This window comes from Passer montanus, unplaced genomic scaffold, assembly GCF_014805655.1.
Source record: "Passer montanus isolate IOZ18808 unplaced genomic scaffold, ASM1480565v1 scaffold79, whole genome shotgun sequence".
In the NCBI taxonomy this organism is placed as follows: domain Eukaryota; kingdom Metazoa; phylum Chordata; class Aves; order Passeriformes; family Passeridae; genus Passer; species Passer montanus.
In genome coordinates, this window is record NW_024373145.1 from 384667 (window position 1) to 408099 (window position 23433).

Consider the following 23433-nt stretch of genomic DNA (forward strand, 5'->3'; position numbering starts at 1 on the left):
ACAAATGGTGCGTGATAAATACTGTAAATACACTGCGCTAAATTTCTCTTTTTGTTGAAAAGAGGCTAAAAAAATTGCCATTGTGTTCTCTGAATCATAAAGTGTTCAAAGTCATCAAGATAAATTAAACTGGGAAAATATATCTAGTAATATAGCTGTTATTCCTATCATATATTTGGTATGGGCAAATCTCTTTACTGGGGTAGAATTTTCATTGTTTTTTATAAGACCACTGTAGATATGAGATCCATTCATATAAAAAGGACTTGGCTATATATTTTATAAAATCTTGTCATATAAATTGTGGAAACCCAGGGTACTGGGAATATTTTTCTGTCTGCTCTGGGGTGTGCTGACCCCCTGGGGAGCACTGACTTTGACCCTCATTCATGGAGAAAGTTTCCTAGACTTCAAGATAGACTAGAATCCACAAAGTGTGAAATAGATTATAGACAGTAGTGTAGGTTTATCACTTGGTGAGAAATTTAGGTTTTAGGATTTTTAGTATGTTGTAGATGGAAAAAAGATGGAAGGCACAGGCTGTCATCCTGAGTTTCTTTTTCATGCTTCTTCCTTCTTCATGGGTTTGGGTGGCATTTTGTAATTGAGCAAAAAAATCTGCATTGTGAGCTTCCTGGAATCAGTTATTGGGTTAAAAGGGAAAATAATCTAGGTGTCCTTTCTTAATTGGATGATTTAGTCTTAAAAGACCTTGTAACAAGAGATTGTTAGCCATTTTGTGCCTTCTATTGAAAAGCTGCTGAACTCATGGTTGTGAGATTCTTTTACTGATAAGAAATAATAAACAGCTGAGTCTGAACATGAAACTACCGTCTCAAGAGCCTTCAGTCTGGACCCAGAGAAACCAATAATGAATGAAATCAAATGTAAAATGTATGGGACTGATAAAACCTTAAGATGGAGAAAAGGACACAGACAACTATAAGAGATCTTTTTTATCTGTGTGCATAGATCAGGACATAGACTAAATCATGATCCATGCAACAAAGAGGTCATAATAGCAAGTCCATAAGCAGAGTAGTCTAATCTAATTTATAAGCAAGTGTAAACATCTGATTAAGGTTGGGGTTTTTTTTATTGTGTATACACTTGTGAATAAATCTTGGCAGCTCCAAGGTGCAATAAATCAAATAATTCTTTTCAGATCATTAGAAAATAGAAGCAATTAACTCCATCCCACCTGAAACCAGGACAATATGCTTTGTGTTTCCTTGCTACAACAATGCTTATAACTTTTAAGCTTTTATATACCTTGATTAGATTATAGTGCTATGACAATGATACACCACCAAGAGCAGTAATAGCACTGACAGCACCCAGCAACCAAACCTACAGTTTAGTAAGTGTATTGAAGACAAAGTTTTTCACATGTGGAAATTTAAAATCTTCCACAGTAATGACAATAGGGCATCCACAGATTGCTGTTGACTTCTCAAAACACTTCCATGTTCTCTGAACTCTTTTTCATAGACGGTCTTTATGTGTATAGAACTGGTTGTGTGATAATATAATAATAATAATGGTGATATATTTTAATAGCCCTATAAAATTTTGCCTACTCTTGGTTAATACATCCAAAGCACTGAAAAATCAAGTAATTGAAGTGGATATTTAAGCTCTTGTGTTAAAGGACAGTACTTGCATACAAGAGAGAATGAATTTATTGTGAAATATCAGGTACTTTATTCCTTTGTGTTTTATTCCACAGATTAATGCAGCAGTCCAGCAATGTCTTGATTATTTTGAATTTTGTAAGGCAGCAGTTAATAAAAATTCCAAAGTCAGTGACTTTTCCCAGCAGCACCATAGTAAGTATCTTTGCATGTCTCAGATTATAAGCACATACATCCACATTATTTAGGGCTTTGAGCATGCTACCTCAAGTAGAAGACATTCTATCTGTTCTATTCCCCAAATGTTGTATGACTCTTTTAAGAGAAAACTGATAGCAGTGGTTGATTACTTAAACTATCTTTATATCCAAAATTATCTGCTTGTGTTGCAGGAAGTAACTAGGTACCGTAAGCTACAAGAGTAAAGTTCTAATTTCTTTGTTTTATTGTTATAGGTGATACGCAGAATTTTTCTTACACTGGACCAGAATTGCAGTACATTTATTTTGTTCATTCGCTGTGCCTCTTAGGAAGATTGTTGATCTATAAGGAAGGCCAGAATCTCTTTCCAGTACAGCTGAAAAATAAAAAAGGTAGGGGGAGAGTTGAGGAAAATGGAAAATGGAGCCTGTTCAGAAAAACTATCCATTCTCAATATATATTTATATATTTTCACTGCAATATTGTGGATATTGAAGAACAATACTTTATTCACCAATTCTGCGCCTGGAAACTTTCATAGCGGTGGTGTGTGTATATATCTATATATGAGCATCTACACACAGTTTTTTATTCTTTGATGGATGTGATTGAATGGATTGCTTATGTGTTTTACTTTTAATACATTATTTTTGTGTTGAAGGACAGTTGGATCAGTGTGTAAGGGATTCAGTTTTTCTACTGAATCACTTACATCTACTAGGTGCGAGTAATAGCTTCTGTCAAAACATTTGATGTAATTGGTTGGAAGAGAGACACATTCAGGGACCAAAACTGTTTTTTGGGTGTTAAAGAAAAATCATTATTTCAAGCTAATTGCAAATTAAAAACAAGTGCTCTGAGTTTAATCTGTTAATTAAGATAAAATAAAAGTAGAAGAAAAGTTTCATACCTGTGGAACAGAAGTGTTAATAGGGACACAAGGTATGAGATGGAAAAGCTCTTCAGCAGAGAGAGAAATCTCTATCTCTGTGGTGCAGGGTTGGCAAACAGAAGTGTGTGAGGGCAATTGTAGCATTCCACTGCTTTAGTGTCTCTATTAATTCAATGTAGAATTCCAGACCTTACTGGATATTCTGTGACTTGTCTTTTGTCGCCCTGGTTAGAGGATCAGGACTTGATCCAGTGTAGAACAGTTGTGAATTAGAAACATCTACTAATAAAGTGCTTTTGTCGTTTATGCATTACCAGTGTAACACCCATCCAGCAGAGATTCTGGGATGGTGGTTGCTTATTTCTTTCCCATAAAATGTAACAATCTCGCCATTTCTCTTCTTAATAGTGTCCTTCTCCGCTTAATTGATCACAACTCCTTCCTCACAGATTGGTTGATTTATTAACATAATTACATTAAACTTGGAGCAATTTTTCCCATCTTGCATTTAGCTATATTTATTGTTTTTGTTTTAGACCTGAGTAAGAGTTGTGTGACTCCGCTCTTTTCCAGTTGTTTCACTTAATCTAATAGTAAGGTAATGCTTTTTTTCTACAGCCAGTATTTTCAAATGTTGGCTGCTGTTTGTTACAGTGAAAGACATTGTAAAATTTCAATTGGCTAAATTGAGAGCAAGATCAAGCCTTATAAGTTGATCATGAAATACATTAGTAGAGTCGCAAGGACATGTATGTCCTTTGCTTTGTAACTTGTGTACATAATTGATTTCCTCTATACAGCAAAACATTCTTCACATATATTTACAAAATCAATTTTTTATTTGGAAAATTAAACTAATCTTTAATTTACAAAGTACTTTCTTTTTTTTTTAATAGCTACTGTATCCATAACTGATGTGTTGGTATTATTTGCTCAACTTATTTATTATTCTCCAAGTTACCCAAAGACAGCTGTGACAGCGCATACAGGTAAATGCATTTTTTTCCTTCTATGCTAATATATATACTTATAATGAGGCATATGATAACTTCTTTTGCAATTTTTAATTTTCATCTGTTATTAGTGCAGTTTTTCTCTTCCCTTCCACCCTTACCCTTTCTTCCTCCCTCTATGTTGAATCAGGACTTAACAAAATTAATAATAAGTCAGAAGCAACTACAAAAATCATATACAGATATTTAAGTGAAAGTATAAATAAATATTTCTTGTGTTCACCAGAAAATTATTCTCCAGAAAGTCTTGTTATGGAGATTCTGCAGGTTTTTTGTGATCAAACAGGATGTGCTGCTGAATGTTTGTATACGGACACAGTGATAGATGCCCTGCTTCATCCTGTTCAAAGTTTGCTGAATGGCACAGAGGTTTGTAATAATCTTCCAAATGATTTTTATATGTATAGAATATTATACTTTATCCATATTTTCTATGTAGAAAGTTTATTTACTCGCATAATATGGTAGCTTCTGTGGTATTTTATACATTAACTATCCTAGTGTGCACAGAATAGTTTAGTCCGTTACTATGATTGGTGTGACATGGAAGTCTTGTGAATAGTAACAAAAATTGTGCTGTAGTGGGACTGTTTCCTTGGGAAGAAACACACTGTTCAATTTTTTTCATTGGTTTTGGCTTTTTTCTGTCATCATTTGGATATTTCATGGATGACTATTTTCTCTACCTTCTATTTGAAAGGCAACCTGCTTTTATTTTTTAATTCAGTTGGCAACTTGTAAGTTAGGTGTTCTCAATAATTAGTGTAAATAAAATCTATAATTCTTTATTGAAAGCTACTATTTTCTGGATTGATAAAAGAAAAAGGGATTTTCTCCTTTTTTATTTTTTTTCCCTGTAAACATTTTTGTAAGGATTATGGAAAATGTTGGGAATGAGTGCCCTTTGTGATGCAGATTTCTGTGTAATGACACTGGAACATAAGCTGTTAACTTACTGTGTTTAAGACATTAAGAAATCATCAGAAATGTGACCTTCAGGTTCTGCATACCTAAGACAGACTTGAAAAAACAGCTTTCACAAAACCATTGAATTTAAAGCTTCCTTTTTTTTTTCTTCTTCCAAATAGGTGTATATAAACTGCCTTGAAACCACTTTACTTGATGTAGCTGATATTTTGGCAAGGATTGCTGCTTCAGAAAATGGTCTTTCTCTTCTTCTTTATGGAGAAAATGAAAAAAATGCCAAAGACAGGTAAGAGTGCATTAATGGATGGCATTAGTGAGCACTTCAATGAATTACATTGTTCTTATTAGACTCATTTGCTTATCTTTCATTTATCTATAATGTGATACATTTTGGTTTTGTTTGAGTAAAATATCTGATTATAAATTAAACTAGTAAGCAATTTATAGAATGTATGAGGGAGATCTTTATGTTTAGAACCAGGTGAAATGACAATGTAAAGAAATACTGATAATAAGGGAGATTTTAACATTTTTCTGATTTTTCTAATTCATGTGAGGACTTTCTTTTCTCTGAATATAGTTCCATTATATTTGTAATGTTACTTTTCAGACCAAAGGCCTTTCTTCTTCAATTTTATATGTTTGATTTTGGAATAAGTATTTAAACTAACCAAGTTTATTGAAAGAATAGATTTAATGTAGCATTTACATTTCAGTACATATAGTAGAGACAGATTTAGTATAAGAAGCTGCCATGTGCAATACTGCACCTAACTTAGGATCAGTGTGTTCCTGTGGGTGGAATGTAGTTAGCTGATGCTAAAGCTTGTAACAGCAGTAAAACTGAGACGATCCTTTGAAAACAGCTAAGCAGCAGGTCATGAAAATGTTTGCAATGTATGTCTTCTAAATGGAGAAATCTCCGAATTGTCTTTCCAACTGGTCTATAAAATTTAGAGTCTATGTAGTTCATGGTCCTGTGGCTTCTGTGGAAGGCAATGGATGTATTTTTGCATTGCAAAACTATTTGCCAAGGTGACATCACTTGCTGTAAGTTTCTTTTCTTCTGACTGGTGTTACAAGTTATAACATAGTTTGTCCCTCCATCGGGGGTCTTAGTCTTTTTCCGTAGCTTCTTTTCCTCTAAAAATTTTAAGTAAGTTTAGTCAGAGGATTTGTTTCAAGGCTCACTACAAAACAAAATTTTAAATGTATTATTTTATTTCTAGTTCTACAGCTGCTCATGTACTTGTTCAGTTCACAAAGAAACTTCTTCATGATGACCTTTCTCTTTTATCTGGATGTGAGTTTATGCCAGTTGTTAAAGGAGCTTTCATTTTTGTATGCCGTCAAATGTACAAAACTTGTGAAGGCCTACAGATGCTAATTCCTTATGGCTTGCATGAATCTATTGCAGAGGCCTGGAGAAAGGTAAATTTTGCTTTTGGATTGGGAAACATCTTCCAATGAGAGGTTCAGCTTGTGTAATAGTTGTTCTTATAGGTTAATTATTTTTAAGCAGTTAAGTAGTACTTGAAAATGTTGTAAAAATGAAGTTCTACTTGCAAATTTTCCTTTTGAATGTAAACCAAAAAGGAATTTAATTTGAGATTTCTATGCCTAAGATTAAAACAGGAACTCTTGATGCATTGGTAGACCTGTCATTGTCATTAATTGATGATAGAAGTCGCTAGATGTCATGATAACCACTGACCACGACAGATCTTGCCTTCACTCTTGGTTTGGGATATTTGGAAAGAAGATACTCCTGAGATGTGCTCTTATTAATTTTTAGTTAAACTGGTTTGTGTCAGGTGAGAGATACAGAGAAAAAAATAGCAGATTGCAGCTATTTGTTAAATAATGAGATGACACTGAAATATTATCAAGAAACCATAGTGAGAAGTGCCAGGCAGGAGTTTTTGTCTTACCTGCGTACATGGATTTGTTATCAAGTTTAGATTCTGTACTTCAGTTTGATTGCTAGTCCAGTGTTTTTTCTACATGAAAGAAAGTGCTTGGATCCAACAGTTCTGTGTATTTTGCTTTCTGTTGTCACAGAATCACAGAATCGGTAAGATGGCAAGGGACCACAGTGGGTCTACTGGTTCAACCTCCCTGCTCAAGCAGGGTAATCCTATAGCACATGGCACAGGACTGTGTCCAGAGGGTTCTTGAGTATCTCCAGTGGGGGAGACTCCACAATCTCTCTGGGGAATCTGGTCTAGTGCTCGTTCACCTGCACACTAAAGAAGCTCTTTCTCATGTTCAGGTGGAACATTTTGTGCATCAGTTTTTGTCCCTTGCCTCTTGTCCTGTTGCTTGGCACCACTGAGCAGAGCCTGAGTCCCTTCTCTTGACACCGTCTTTTCAGATACTGACAGACATTGATGGTGCCCCTTCTCAGTCATCTCTTCTCAAGCCTGAACGGGCCTATCTCTCTCAGCCTTGCTTCATAAATGATCATGCTCCAGTCCCTCATCATCATCAGTTCTATTTTCATTGTTCTGAAAGTCACATGCAGTGTGAAAATCCTTGTGTATTGTAAAAAAGTTATTTAAGATGGAGAAATAATGGCAGATCCTGCTAATGCAGTTTTCAAAAAGTTCACAGGGAAGCAAATTCAACGTTTGAATCATTAAAATAACATTGCAACAATTTAGGTAAAGGTAGCAAACAAATCTTCAACTTGGGCTTCCAGCTTAACTGCAAGCGTATTTAAACTGTAGGTATTAGGACTCATAGGGGAAAACCAAAGTCTAGTGTGCTATTCACTTTAACCTGAAAAATGGAACTACCGTTTCATATCTTAGAAAGGGATCAGATCAAGCTGGAACAAAGGATGGACTAAAAGACCAAATTTGTTTTTTTCTGGAGGTGAGGAAGTGGGAGGGAAAATGAATGCAAGGGAAAAAGAATGGAAGAGCTTTTCTTCCTTCTTGTATGCTTCTACTATATGCTTTTATTATTATGAGGCATTTAAAAAATACAGTCACAATGTAAACTAAGGCAGAAAATGCCAAAAGGGAGAACATTAATAGAAGGTACTTAAATCCCCAGTTTGAGGGTATTTCTCTCTGTTTCATATATTAATATTGCCACAAAGCCATACATTGTCTTAAAAATAAAATATATTATTACTAAAAATCATAATTATATCACAGTAAATACTGTTTCTCATCAAAGAATGTTGGTTTTGAAACTTATGTTATTCCTTGCATTGAAAACTTGAGGATTTTTATTGAATTAAGGAGCTTAGTTCACTTGATCCATGCTGTAATTTACGTAACTCAGCAATCTAGCAATCTTTTTTTTGATGCTTTCATATTGTGTAACTTGTCAGTCTTACTCCAACTAGCCTCTTACTCTATTTAATGTTTACCACAGGCAGAATGTTAAAAGCATTTGATGGGCATTTCCAGTTATTTCCTCTAAAAACCACAGCATTTACACTGTGTACAAAAGACTTCTTTCCACATTAAAATCCCTTATTAAGCTATAGAACATAATTTAGACAAATTGTCTTGACGTGTACAAGATAAGTACACAGAATGTGTTGAGTGAAAACAAAGTTTACCCTACAAAATGTTATTTCTTCACTTCACTTTGGTAGTCAGATATAAACTGAAGTAGAATCAATCTATTCTTCAAGATTCTTCAAGATTTAACATGCTATTACAGGAAAGTCAACTCCATCATCATACTACTTCTAAAATTATTTTCTGTCATTTCTTGATTTTAAAACCCCTGAAGTTTATAAAATATCTTGCCATTTATAGTGTTGAAAAAATAGTGGTAGATTCTTTCCAAGCAATGATTTCAATTTTTAATGGCTGGACTGGTCACTTGTATCCTTTTCTTTTACATGTCTCCTGGAGTTTTAAGATTAATGGAGAAAAAATATTTTTTTTCTTGGCAGATTCTGATGAAATTCTAAAACACAATTTATAGAGATTACAATAAAAGGGGATCCAGTACAGTTTACTAGTTTAATAGAATAATCTGTTGTTGATTTTTTGCATCACACTTATAAGGCAGTAAATTAATAACTGCTCACTTATATTTCAATGGGGTAATTTGTTTTGTATCCCATAAACATAAAACAAATTAAATAATTTAAAATATGCCATTCTTTCATAATTTAAATGATCAAATATAAAAATATGTGTATATATTTGTCTGTAACTCTAATGTCATTCCTACTAATACAGATCAATTTATAATTTATAAATAAATAAAATAAAGAATGTCAGAATTAATCAGTAAGTTTGGTATAGTGACTCCAGAGGCTGTTATTTCCATTTCTTGTGACAGAAACGGAGTAAAGAGTTGTGTTAACAATTTTTCCTTTTTTTCTTTTAAATACCAATTTCTGATTTGGGAGTCTCCAGTTGGAAAGTAAAGAGCTTTATTTAAGAATTCTTATTTAAAAAAATTGCTAACTTTCAAACTGTTTATACCCACAGAGGAAGTAAAAAATAAGCTTTTCTGGAATAAAAACAGTGTAGTGGAATAGTGTATTCTGTACCAAAGACTGGACTATAACTGGATCACTGTGCTTTTTTTTTCTTTTTATATAACAAGAGAATTAACAAGATCTGGGGTTTAAAAATGCTGTAAATAAATATTAAGGAGGTATTTATTTTTTTTAATTTTACAGACAAGTTTGCTTTCAGAAAGAGTGCCTACTCCTGTAACTGATGCAGACTCCACTTCATCGATAAGTCAAGAATCAAAAACCAGGTAACTTGGTACTTAACTTATGCACATGTGTAAGTGTGAACACACACAACTGAGACATCATCTAACCCCATGTCCTTGTTGTACTTTGATTCCAGCTGGCAACTAAATACTGCACAGCCATTTGCACCCCAATAGCATGGGGAGGAGAATAAAAAAAAGAATTATGGGTTGAAATACAAAGAGTTTAATAATGTAAATAAAGTAAAATATAGTAATACTACTAGTAATAATGCTGCCAATGGTAATAATAGTGTTAATAGTAATGAAAAGGAGAGAGAGAAGTAACACACAAGAGAAACAAGTGACACACAATTCAGTTGCTCATCACCCTCTGAGTGATGCCCAGCTCATCTCTTAACAGTGATTTTTGGCCAACTTTCTGGCCAGCTTCCTGCAGTTTATGTAGTAAGCATGACTTCCCATGCTATGGAATATCCCCTTGGCCAGTTTGGCTCAGCTCTCCTGGTTGTGCTCTCTCATGGTTTCTTGTGTACCTGCTCACTTGCAGAGCATGGGAAACTGGAAGCTCTTGACTTTGATAAGCGCTACTTGGCAACAACTAAAATATCAGTGTGTTACCAACTTTATTCTTATCCTAAATCTAAAAAACAGCACTTCACCAGGTACTTAGAAGAAAACACACTCTATCCCAGCCAAACCCAGGACAGTTTTTTTTTTGCCAAAAGGATAGTGATAAGTAGACAAACTATCTTGGCATAGGTCTCAGTAGAGCTACAAAATTCTTCCTGACCTTGGAGAACTTCCTTGGCTTAGAGTGTTGTGTCTGATCTCAGCTCTCCTGGTTGTGCTCTCTCATGGTTTCTTGTGTACCTGCTCACTTGCAGAGCATGGGAAACTGGAAGCTCTTGACTTTGATAAGCGCTACTTGGCAACAACTAAAATATCAGTGTGTTACCAACATTATTCTTATCCTAAATCTAAAAAACAGCACTTCACCAGGTACTTAGAAGAAAACATACTCTATCCCAGCCAAACCCAGGACAGGTTTTTTTTGCCAAAAGGATAGTGATAGGTAGAGAAACTATCCTGGCATAGGTCTCAGTAGAGGTACAAAATTCTTCCTGACCTTGGAGAGCTTCCTTGGCTTAGAGTGTGGTGTCTGAACTATGTAAAATTGACTTATAGTTGATCCTCTATGACTAAATTTAGTTCAAGGAAAATGTGAATTAGAAAGCACAAGACAAAATAGCTGTCTATCTTATGCCTTTGATGTGGTGCTAATTTCAAATGCTGTTCTGCTGAATCATGTTTACACCTTCAAAATATTATGTAGCAAGATTGGCAGCATTTTGGCTGATACCAAATGAAAGGTGTCCTTCCTTTTATACTGAAAGTTAATGTCCCTTTATAGAAGTTTATATTCATTGAGATGAAAAATACACAAGTATTTGGGAGTCTGAAAGTTCAGGACAACGTTGATTTTCCATTTACTGTTTATATTATGTGAAGGTATTGTGTAAATATAGCACCTTTCTTCATAATTCCATACCAATTTCTTGCAGGAACCTTTAGCTCCTCAAATGTGAGTCCCTCATAGTGTTTTTACATTGTTGAGAAATTCTGTGCCTGTTTTGCCAACTGCCACGCTAATATATTAAGATGATGTGGTGCTAATTTCAAATGCTGTTCTGCTGAATCATATTTACACCTTCAAAATATTATGTAGCAAGATTGGCAGCATTTTGGCTGATACCAAATGAAAGGTGTCCTTCCTTTTATACTGAAACTTAATGTCCCTTTATAGAAGTTTATATTCATTGAGATGAAAAATACACAAGTATTTGGGAGTCTGAAAGTTCAGGACAACGTTGATTTTCCATTTACTGTTTATATTATGTGAAGCTATTGTGTAAATATAGCACCATTCTTCATAACTCCATACCAATTTCTTGCAGGAACCTTTAGCTCCTCAAATGTGAGTCCCTCATAGTGTTTTTACATTGTTGAGAAATTCTATGCCTGTTTTGCCAACACGTAACTGCCACGTTAATATCTTAAGAGTGTATGGAGTCAGACTGTAAGTCATATATATGTTTAGGGATATCACAGGTCTTTTGGGTTCCCCTTTACATCATCTCTGTCTTCTGTGCTCCTACATAACCTTAGTTTTTCCACGCTGAGTTTGAATGTTCACACAAAATGCAGTCTGGTATATTATCTTATTATCTTTTTCCCCGAATGCTTTTTTTAATCTAACATAAGCTTATAAATTAAGCATAGAGTACAGTGAGTAAAGTACTGTTGTTTGTCAAAGTTTGGAATCATACTTTTTCTTTCTTCCCTTCCCATTTTACGTATAGCTTTTAATTACTGTTTTGTTACTCTTGCAGCTTGTTATGGGAAGAGACTTTGTTAGATGCCTTGCTAAGTTTTTCTACCACACCCAAAGGACTATTTCTGCTTCATAGTACAGATGCCATGAATGACTGTGTGAACTTTATGTTTAACAGTTTGTCAAAAAAAATCCAGGTAAGCATTGCAGTATTTGTAGATTATTTTTTACTGTAAAGTTTGAAATGCTAGAAAAAATTTTTTTCTTTTCTTCTAAGTGCAAACTTTCTTACATAATGTTGGTAGGTCATGTTGAAATCTAAATATGTTAGACAAGGCTTGAAATAAAACAAAAAATCAGATAATGTGCATTTTTAGTTGGATAATGTGCAAAAAAGTAATGCCAAAGGCATCCTACTGAATGTGTACAAAAACATTATAATACTAATGGTTTTATTTGCTAATATTGCATGTCTCAACCACAGTATTTTGTGTTTAAATTTTTATAAGATACTTGATAAAGATGTTTGGTTAGGAATCTGACCCTGATAAGTCTGTAGAGGGTAATATCTATGAACTGTTCAAGTTCAACTGTTCAACATAAAGTGGATTAAATTCTGTAAACAAGTGTAAGAAAGATCAATATTTAAGAGATCATTTGCTTTGAGAGTTTCATGTCTTCTGAATAACTAACACTGCACTTTTATACTTCTTATCAACAGACAAATGAATATGAAGATTTTGGTAATAGAATCATTGTTACACAAATGGCAACTACACCAATGGCTGCAGTGGCTCTGCAGAATTCAGGTAAACTAAAGGATGATGTTATTATGAATAATTGCATGCTGTAGTCTTTCATTTTGAAAAAAGACAGTGAGAAAGATGTTAAAAAAAGATCAACTGTGTAAAATAATTACACAGTATTAACAACAACTCCTAAATGTTTGCTAATTATTTCTTGATGGAAATTAATTCTCTCCAATTTTCAAGTCATTCATTAATCTTGATGCAGCATTTTAGGGTTTGTTTTATTTTTTCTTCTGATGCGCAAAATCTTTACTTCACTAGTTTGGATTTCCAGAAATTTCCTGTATGTGTGTGAAGACATCTGTACTGTACTGTTTAAAAATAAGTTTGCATGTGCTTCTTATTGATCTGCAGATCAGAATTAATAAGTGTTGATGTCTCTAATTTTATGTACATTTCCATGGTTACTGACTGCTCAAAGGGTGAGGAACTGCAAGGGCCTGGATGTCATAGTGCAGTTACACATTAGTGAGATGTAAAAGAGATTGTGGTGTGAGAAGATTGTCAATTCAGACAAAGTCCCTTCAGAGTCAATCTCAGATAACCCAACTGTTACCATAGCATCAACAGTCCAGGTAGCCATTATATTAAAACTAGAATCTCATTGATAAAATGAATGTCTTAAGCTGCTAAGGAAGTCCATGAGGTATACAAGTTGCAGATCGTCTCTCTGAGTATCTAGAAGGGACTGCTGTTGACTGAAAGACTGTCAGAAAGACAGGCAAATTCTGCCAGTCAAGGAAACTGATTAATTTCTTAGTTCGTTACTATTTATGCCTCTGGGATTTTTCACAAAGCAGGGAGCAGATCCACTGAGGAGTTACCTATCTGTCCTGTTGTATGGTTTTCAGCCAAATTGCTTCTTATAGCCCTTTTATGCCCTTTGGCGTCAGAGACCAATGATATACCAAAAATAATCAGCATTTTAAACCCTTACATTTGAAGATTTCAGAGTAAGAGGGCTCTTTCCTCTTCTATTTAAATATTTAACATTTTAAATTTTAGCAATTTAAATTCAGCTAGTAGTGCTTCTCTTAAAGTTGGGGTTTTTCTAGTCCTTTTCACTATGGTCTATTATAATTTATTTATGAGTTATAGTGAATCTGTATTTTTAGAACCACAGAGACAATAGTAGCTAAGCCTTGATCCATTGCAGTTAACTTTTTTAAGAAGGTCAGAAGCTCATTTACATAGAAGATATATGACTGTAATCCTGCTCTAGTATAATAGTCTTTGGAAACCATTGCTGCAGACTATAGATTGAACTGCTCTAGAAAGGTAGTTTTGAGTAAAGGATTGAGAATAGCAGGGATAATAACCCTAAGGCAATCTGTTATGAAATTTCAGCCTTCAGTATAGAGAAATTTTGCAAATCTTGGTTAGAATTGTGGTGTAAAACATTTCTAATATGAAACTCATGGTTAGAACAAACATTCGTTTTAGGCTTTATAAAGGCACTTGTAACTGAATTATGGGCTCTTTTGGAATGTGGAAAAGATGATTTGAGAATAACCCAACCCAAATCTACTCCAGTTGACCCTATTGACCAAAGTTGTCAGAAGGTAAGAAATTATTTAATCTTACATTTTTGTTTGGAAAGAAACAGTGCTGTGGTTCAGATAGGATGATACATACCTTTCTGTAAATTTTTATTATATCAGCTTCTTGGGATGTGTGTCAAAATTGGTATAATACACTAGTTAAATGATGACTGGTACAGAATTCTTATATTGCATGGCAGTTCACAATGCTAAGGATTAACTATGAAATAATGGATAAAAATCATGACAAAACTAAGTCTTAAGTGCTGGCCGTCAGTTTATGTCCAGATTACTTCAATAAAATCAGGAAGAGTGACGTTTTAGATTATTCTTTGTCTCAAGATTTTAGAATTAAGTAGTAATGGAATACTGTGATTTTCAAAATTGTATGTACAATTTGATAGGTAATAGATGTTTCAGATACTATGCCCTTTTAGATTACATAGATGCCTACCAAGGTTTGCAGTCTTATTTTGGACAGGTCTCTTTATGTTAAGTTTAGCCTGTAAAGGACAATGTAAATGACAAATAATTGCTAACACTTACTTGGTTGCACTTAACTGATTAACATTCCCTGTTGTCTTTCCTTTTTTTCTTTCTCTAGTCATTTTTGTTTCTGGTAAACTTGCTCACTTACCCAGCAGTTTTTGAGCTCCTGAGTAAACGAGATATACCAAATAAACCCATGTACTCATTCCGTGAAGTACCCACAGATATCATTGTAAGTAATTTGGAGGAAAAATAATTCAGTGAAGACATTTTTACCTGAGAAAATGTTATTGTTATAAAAGAGTAAGTTTTTTTCCTATTGAAAGATTTTGAAATTTTCTGCATTTTGTATTATATACAGCATGAGGGCAGTATATGCACATATCACTTCATATTAACCTAAATTTTCATTTTGAAATCTTAAAGGTAATATAAATTTTGATGCCTAATTTAAAGATCGTCTTTCCTGACTTGTGTTAGAATTCTGGTTTTTTCCAAAAAAGGTAACATAAATAATCATGTTTGTATGTGCATACAGGTACATATGGGAAAATGTCGGAAAATACATATACTTGCACTTTATACAGCATTGCTCTATCACACTATCTATGGATTTAAAAAGAATAAAAGAAAAGAAAAACAAAATGAAAACAGAAAAACCTCATACCTCAGGCTATTTTTTAATAGGACACATAATTCACACAAAGGAAAAAATCAGTAATTGGAAAGCTACTGATTAAGACATACTTCAGAGAAATAGCTTCACTATTTCTGTATTTGGTATTATTTTGTATTCAGTCATTCTACTGCAGTCAATTATGGCTTTTTTTCTCATCTACAAAGCATAGACAATTTGTGACCTTGTGTGGCAGTTAAAATCAGATTTTTTTCATAATGAGTTAGCACTTTAAATTGCTGTTATGTTGAAGTGTTTGTCTGGCACAGGCTCTGGATTGGTGATATTTTAAGTTGTTTAGACAGACTTTATCGTAATAGGGTATATTATGTTTGGAAGGGATTTTTGAGTGCTTTTTTGCAATACTGTTTTGATGATTTCAGGAGGAAATTGCATGATAAATTTCATTTTTCCAATCTACTCAATGCTAGTGAGTTCACCGATGGATAGCTTTGTTCAGTTATCAAGTTTTTTAATGAACTCTGAGTCAGGAAGATAGATGTATGCTGAAGATCATAACTATTTGAGAGCATTCAAATTGTGGTAGATCTCAAGAATGATTTTTGCAACTTTTGAAAGCCAGTGTTATTTTAGCTTTAGAGGCACTTGAGTATTTTTATGAAATTTTTTGGGTTTTTAGAAATGCCAATACTGATACAATTGTTCAAAATTCCCTAAGGAGATAAAGGTATTTTGGATGAAGCTTCTCTCAGTTAACTACTGTGCAGCAGTGGGTTTTGTAAGCCTAGCCATCCAAGATATGCCTATGTAAGATAGGGATTCAAGACTATGTTGTTAACAGAAAGGAAATGGTCATGGAAATCCTCTAATGTTTATTTAACATATAATGGCTGAGTCCAAGTACTCAGAAAACTTCTGAAGTTAAGAGATACAGGTTTGTTATGACCATGTTTTTGGGCAGTGATTCCAGAAAGCAAAAGGTAAAAGATTTTGACTGGCTATAACTACAAGAAGCAAAGTAAAAGCAACTTCTGTGCCGCTAGAAGATTTGATTGTGTATCTTATTTTTTCTCTACTTCTGAATTGTGTCACATTGCCACAGAATGTGACTTGTTTATGCTAAACTATATTTGCTAATGCACAGAACTTAATCAATTTTGTTTATCCTTTATTTCTTGAATACCCAGGATTTAAATATTTTTACCTCCTTTATATTTTTATCTGACTAGCTCAGATAAATCTGATTAGTATCATTGACTGAACAGATTATCAGTTGATAACAACTGATAATCGTGATAGTTGATAACAATTTTTTCAACTTTTAACTGTAGACTAATCAGGTTTTCATTTAAGGCCTTAGGAAAAATTTTCTTAAAACATGCAAGATTTCTCTTTACTGTGTTTGGCATATAAAATTATTTTAGAGAATGGAACACGTAAATTAGGGTTTTCTGCTTACCTCCAGTCTTTGAGGGTTTTTGCAGTGTATATATTCAGGGGAATCTAGTTTGGAAGGTACTCTCTAGACCTGTAGCTTTGAAAGACATTAGAAAAGATTATTTTCTTCAGTGATTCTAGAGAATCTTAGATGGCTTGTTTTAGGTATTCAAGGTAGATGACATCTGACGTGTAATATTTAAGCTATGTTCTGTGGCTGAGCAGTGCAAATCTATCGACACATTTTTTGGATGTAATCCTGTGTTAGATCTTATTCATTATCTTGCTTCCTAAAATCCCAAATCAGAGCTTAGTCTCCTTTCTCAATAGTCCTCTGTGCCCGCTCTTTGTATTCTTTTGCAGCTCCAAGCTTTGATTTATAAATGAGAGAAGGAAGATAATGCCAGAGAAATATCCCTTAGCATTTAACTCTTTGTATGCACAGATATCTGAAAAAATCTCAATTCCCAAACAAATCAATTGCTTGCATTATCAATTTTATCAACAGCCTTGAGGTCCAAGTTGAGTTTTTTTAATTGATAACTTTATTGTAAATCAATTATGTGGAAAAAGCTTTCTCCCCCACTGCCCCAACAATCTAATAGGAAAAGTAATCTTTCACTGTATTTTATATAAGAGTACATTCTGTGAAGACAATTTACTTTGAAAAGTTCTAGACTTTTTTCTTCTATTGTGATTTTTACTTTTCTCCATTGAAAACTAGAGCTTTTGTTAATTTCATTAAACTATGGGTCTTAACTTCATATCTTACTGAAATGCTCATTGGTCTAATTAGGTGAATAATAACTCCCTCCTCTGTCTCTGAAACTGTACTTCTAAAATGTGGAGAAAATAAAACTTTATATTTAATCGAAATTAAATAAAACTCTTAAGGATTTTGTAATTTGTTTCTTGTGACCATAGCACAGCAATCTCTCTCTGACATGATAACTTCACTGAATGTTCTAATTCATTCCTTAGTTTTTTTAATGAAATAATTTTTTCAGAACCAGTTTGCATATGCAGTGAGCCAGAGGGGAAGATAATTGGGTTGGCTTTGTGGAAGTAGTGGGAAGCAGTCACAAGTCATTGTCTGCTACATGAGATGCTCCAGGATGAAAGATGTAAGCCTCAACATCTGAGCCAAGCCTTGTTAAACCAAGACTAAACGGCTGTGTCTTGAAGCATATAGTACTAACCGGTGTGAGAAAGGGTTATTATACTGAAGGAGTTGCTGTTCTCTTTATTAAAGTAGACATATACACACTTCAAACATACAACAAATTTTTAAACTTTTTTTTGGTAGTTTAACACTAAAGAAGAACTAGGATAGTTGATCTGCAAAGATCTTTTAGTATGTTTATATTTTTTAATAGATTTTTTTCCTAACCTTCTACATGGTTAGGAAACTTTTGCCATTTTTGCCTTCAATTTTGCCATTGACTTTTGTGTGGAAAACACTTCCTGTTGCAGAAATAATTTCAGTGTGTGTTTTAATAGTAGCTATCATTCAATAGTAAATATCCCTATGAAACTATGATGTGCTTAAATTATAAAAACATGCGTGGTTTTTTACATTTCTCTTCCTTTGACAGGATGTCATTGACAGGCTTATAATTTTGAACTCAGAGGCTAAAATTCATTCCTTATTCAATTATGAACAATCCCATGTATTTGGTCTGAGGTAAGATGCATGTTTTTTATTCTCTGCTCATATTAACTAAATAGGATATAATATGCTTGGATGTGTTGCTTCTGACAAGATAACATTGTTTGGGTTTTATTATGTATGAAGGTGAAATTCCCCCCTTTTTTTACCATGAGAAGATGAAATGAAAAATGGCCTACAACATGAGAACAGTGACGTATCTAATCTTATTATCTGTAAATTGATATATTGTATTATGAGAAGCAGTGATAGAAATTGCATGTTACTTTGCCTACTTGACTGTAAAAAACAAGTTGTACATCTGCTGTATTCCAAAATACTGAAATTATTTTTACTATGTTTATGTAATTTATGTAGTTTCCCTGTACGTAAAATTGTTTTTTAACTGTTTGCTTGATTATCACCTTTTTCACAAAAACTTAGTTTAGGGAGTGTATCATTTGATTCCAAATATTTCTAGAAGCTAAAGGTACACTTTAAAAGATGCTCACACTGTTATGCTCATGAATTGTAATATTCGGTGCTTTATAATTTTAACATAGAAATTAGTTTCTGCATTTTTATTCTGTTTTCCAAGGATGTCTATATATATATCCTTTAATTCACATTTTTGTTGGGAACTTATTTTAGACAGTTGAAATAAAAATCTGTTGGATTGTACTTCATAGTGTGGAAAACATTGATTACCTTGCTTGAGCAAGATATAGCCCAACTGATTAAGTTCTGAAACATTAGCTTTTTGCAGCCATATTTATACTTTAATATCACAGTAAAATGATTTCATACTATATATGAATGACCATAAGATACAGTACAATTTGTTGATAAGGATGAGCATAGAGGAGATGAACAATGGCAGAGATTGGGGTTGGGAGGTATATATGATTTTGACATATAAGTCAGAAGTTATAAATGCTGCTTTGGGGGAAATCACTAGTTTATATAGGAATGAGAAGTCTTAAGATGAAATTTGAAAAAAAAAGTGTCCTTCATTTAGGATTAGACTGACTCCATAGAAAACTTGACAGAACTTTCATTGATTTAATTAGGATCAAGAGAAAATGAGATGTTTTACAGTTTAAAATAAAGGGTGGTTGGGCACTGGAGCAGGCTCCCCAGGGAAGTGACAAAAGCGCCAAGCCTGACAGAGTTCACAAAAGCAATTGGACAGCACTCTCAGGCATGTCCTGTGATTCTTGAGGTGTCCTTGGGGTTCAGGGCCAGGAGTTGGACTAGATCCTGATGGGTCCCTTCTAACTCAGGATTTACAGTATTAAGACTTTAATTTAGAGTATTAAGACTTGCAAGTAACCATGGCCTATATTAGCTGAACATGAGAGGTGTACAGTTCATTTCAAAGTTCTGTGATCTTTCCTGTGAATGCTACTGACTGCAGACATCCATGTTCTGTAAAATGAACCTTGCCTTGTGTAGTTGATTTGCTCCTTGACCAAATTCCATCAAGAGTTCTAAGTTCAGTGGTAGTTATACCAAATAATATTAGATGCTTAACATATCTGAAAATGTGGAAATTATAGCAAAAGATCTAATTTCTCTTTGCTGTTATGTAGAAATTAAATATTTAGGTGATAATTGCAGCATTGAAAAACAGTATGATTTTGTGAAGCAATTGTCTGGAAACATTTCTGCTAGACTTAATACCAACAGTACAGCCAAACCCACATTCTTTTAATTTTTCACAGATCTACACAGCCATACACTACTCAATTCAGCCCATTGTTGAGTGTTGAACTTCAGATCTGTTGAACTTACAGGCTTTACTGTGAGGTGCTACTTTTCTTTTTCAAAACAGTTACACATTTATTTGATTGTTAGACAACTTCTGCAAGTTATTTTGGTTATTAGCTGCGTAATTGCATATAAAGCATAAAATACATTGGTGTTTCCACAGTCTGTTTAATCCAAAATGCACAGGTGTATATATTTATGTTTGTAGTGTCATTATTGCATTTTCTGGTGAATAGTTTTCTTCATTTTGAATAAGTAGGATTCTGAATTATAGTTTTGAATTACAGTCTGGTAGAGGCTCTGCTGTCAACTTCACTTTTCAAGCTTAACCACTGTAAAGTGGTATGCATGCTGTAGAAAGTAAAGGGAAAACATAGGGAAGCAAAATATGGTGGGCACAGCCAATATCTCTTAGTCTTTAAAGAATACTCTCTATGGTGCATTCATATAGATTAGGGTTTGTGTGGTCAGTGGTGAAATACGCAGTTCCACCACAACCTGTGGTTAATTTCCAATCTGTGGTTACTTTGGTTTTCATGTTGTTGTTTGGTTTTGTTAGGGATTTTTTGTTTGTTTGTTTGGGGTTTTTGGATTGATTTTTGTTTGGTTTTTTTTGTTTGTTTGTTTTTAAGTTCTTGGAAGTATCTTGGCCTAGGATGGTTCTACAGTTGTTGCAGACAGTGATCTGGTATTACATTAATTGAATCTATTGTGTGTTTCTGTCATGAGATTTGTTCACTTGAAAGTCCTTTTAAGCTAATTGGAGAAAAAAAAAAAGGTGTTGTTATCATTATTATTTATTTATTAAAGGGAAACCTTAGGCAAGAAGTTGGAGATAGGAATAGAAATGTCTAAGTATATAGACAGTTCCTAATTTTTGTATAGAAAGATTTTAAAATTGTCGGTTCAGCTTTCAGCTTCAAAGCAGATTTACACTTATTTAGAATCGAGAAGTCTCCCAGTTGGCCAATATCAGTTGATAAAAGAATTCTGAAGGTTGTCTCAGGCACTCTTTTGTACAAGCTGAAAATCTGGATGCACGGCAACTAATGTAGAAATTCTCAGTGGTCTTTCTGTTTTAGATGCTTCTGAACTTGCCATCAGAGCACAAATCCTACAGAAATGACATTCAGAGCAATAATTAAGGCAATGTTTTTTTACATACTAAACAGAGAGTATTTTCTTAGTTTAATGATCAGCTTTATTTCTCTGATACAAGTATACCCATCAATCTGATTTTAAAAGATAGTGCATCTGAGAAATAACAGTTTTCTTAAAATGTGGCACTAAGTCTTCACCAGCTCTCTGTTAAGACCAAACTCTTTGAAGAGCTCTCTAACTGTCTCTAACTTACTAACCTGAAAGATTCCTTCATTGATATATTATCAACACAATTTGTCTAGTATTTCAGTACAGTAAATGCATTCATGGGTTTTGAGTTTTAACAGCCTGCCAAGAAAATATATGCATAATATATATATTTTCAAAGTCTTCGCCTGAAGCGAATTTACATATTGCTGTTCTCTTTATTCAGAAAATAGGTTTTCTGTGAACGTTAGTGGTACTGTTTTCTTAGCTGGATTAAAGTGTGGCAGAGTAAAAATTTCTAGCTTTGCTAATCCTGACTCTAAACAGTATCAATACCCCAAAATAAATTAGAAGATACTCAGTTAGTGTGGGCTTGAGTAGTAAACAGAAGGAGAAACAACATTACTGGAATATGCCTAGACTGTGGGCAATGAGAGGGGATAAGAGGTGGTTTACAGGCAGATTTGCAAAAATTCCCTTTATTTAATAGAGTACTTCTGTCACATACTGTTCTTGGAATCTCTTTTTGTGGATATATGATAAAATGGCAGTAAGGGACATTTGAATACTTTAAAGACGAAAACTAGACCCTTTTTTTTTTTTGTTGTTGGCTATCTTATTTTTTTTTCTCAGTGGCTTATTTTGAGCATAAATCAATAAAACTCCTAAATATTGTGAAGACAAAAGATCTTTTGTGTATATATTCTTAATCAGAAGGACCTTTGTTAGCTCCACACTTGTTCACTGAGGTGCCTCCTGGTAGTGAGCATCAAGTGACAAGGAGAGCACTCTGTTAAAGAGTTTGGCCTTCTGCAGGGAAATACCTGGAAAATTCTGGGGGTAAATACTTTTCCTTCAGATATGCAACTTGTGACTGTTTAATTTTAAAGACACAATGTGTTTGCCTATCATTAGAGATCTCTGAAGATAACCCATTTTGTTGAAGTGTAATTTGAACTGAAATGGAAAATAGATTTATTTTAGGCTTCTCTGAGGCAAGGCTGAAAACCCAATATTTATGACAATGCTCTGTGTGAATAAATGCATTTCTGTTTCTCTGGAATTATAGAAAATTGTAAATATTAGTCCAAGTCATATGCTCATCTGTGTTAGCCTGAGGATTGTAAATCTACTGTCTGCTGCAAATAGAAAAATAATATTGGCTTGTTGTTTTCAGGTTTGTGTAATAAAGATTTTGACATTGTTAGGTCACATTTTCTTTGTCATATAAAATATTATGATGAATGTTTTTTGTTTATGTTTTCTTTCTTACTTGTTTATGTTTTCTTGCAGAGAATGATAAAAATGCATTGTATCTATTTCTGTTGCCCTAAAAACGTAGTAGAGAAAGATTTTGGAAAGAAAATTTAAATGGCTTATATTTTACTGACATCAAAATCAATCAGCATCTTGAAATTTGCCTTAAAGCAGCACATATCTGTCAAAATTTAATCTAGAGCATTCCAGTGAAATCCAGGTGAATGAATTAAATGAAAAAAAAAGTGATAGGTAAAAAATAACTTTGAGTTTAGAAAATACAAATAATAAACACCCCTGCATTCTTCTCCATTACTTTTGTCAACTGCATTTTAAACACCCTCTTATATAATTGCATTTTAATAGTGAGGTAGTGAAATAGGTCAGTCCTTAATTATACTTGCATTATGTGTATTGTTAATTAAGAGAATGTGTGATTTCAATGATTGCAACGCAGTGCTGTTTATATCTACTCTCTTTTCCTTTCTCTTTATTAAAAAACATTATGAGTACAAGAATCCAAAGGTAAAAGGGGACAGGGTCTGGATTAGTAGTGATTGCTAGTGATGGGGATTTGCAACAGGATTATGTGAGAATGCTTCCACATTATCTGTGATCATGTAATTACACAGTTAATTCAATTTTTTTCTAACTTATACTTTAATAGAAGTTCATTAGGTTTATTAATTTAAAACAAATAATTGTTAATAAAATAGGAACAGTAGATTCTGTGATCAGACATCACTTGTTTGTTGATTTTTTTTTTCTTTACTTAACTGAGGGAAATTAAAACTCTTCACTTCTGAGTCCTCTAGGCTGGCAAGTGATGCTCAT

At 33.6% G+C, this 23433-nt stretch overlaps 1 protein-coding gene across 3 annotated transcripts in view; it reads left to right on the forward strand.

Moving 5' to 3' along the window:
* TBC1D32 (TBC1 domain family member 32) overlaps window positions 1-23433 on the forward strand; it is a 75993-nt gene that overhangs the window by 12785 nt on the left and 39775 nt on the right. For all 3 annotated transcript variants that reach the window (XM_039731610.1, XM_039731609.1, XM_039731611.1), the window contains 12 exons: window positions 1730-1829; window positions 2090-2227; window positions 3624-3716; window positions 3967-4109; window positions 4829-4953; window positions 5897-6098; window positions 9328-9410; window positions 11762-11900; window positions 12425-12512; window positions 13956-14074; window positions 14658-14774; window positions 18212-18300. In XM_039731610.1, coding sequence (XP_039587544.1) covers window positions 1730-1829; window positions 2090-2227; window positions 3624-3716; window positions 3967-4109; window positions 4829-4953; window positions 5897-6098; window positions 9328-9410; window positions 11762-11900; window positions 12425-12512; window positions 13956-14074; window positions 14658-14774; window positions 18212-18300 — 1436 coding nt within the window. The remainder of the gene's footprint in view (window positions 1-1729; window positions 1830-2089; window positions 2228-3623; window positions 3717-3966; window positions 4110-4828; window positions 4954-5896; window positions 6099-9327; window positions 9411-11761; window positions 11901-12424; window positions 12513-13955; window positions 14075-14657; window positions 14775-18211; window positions 18301-23433) is intronic.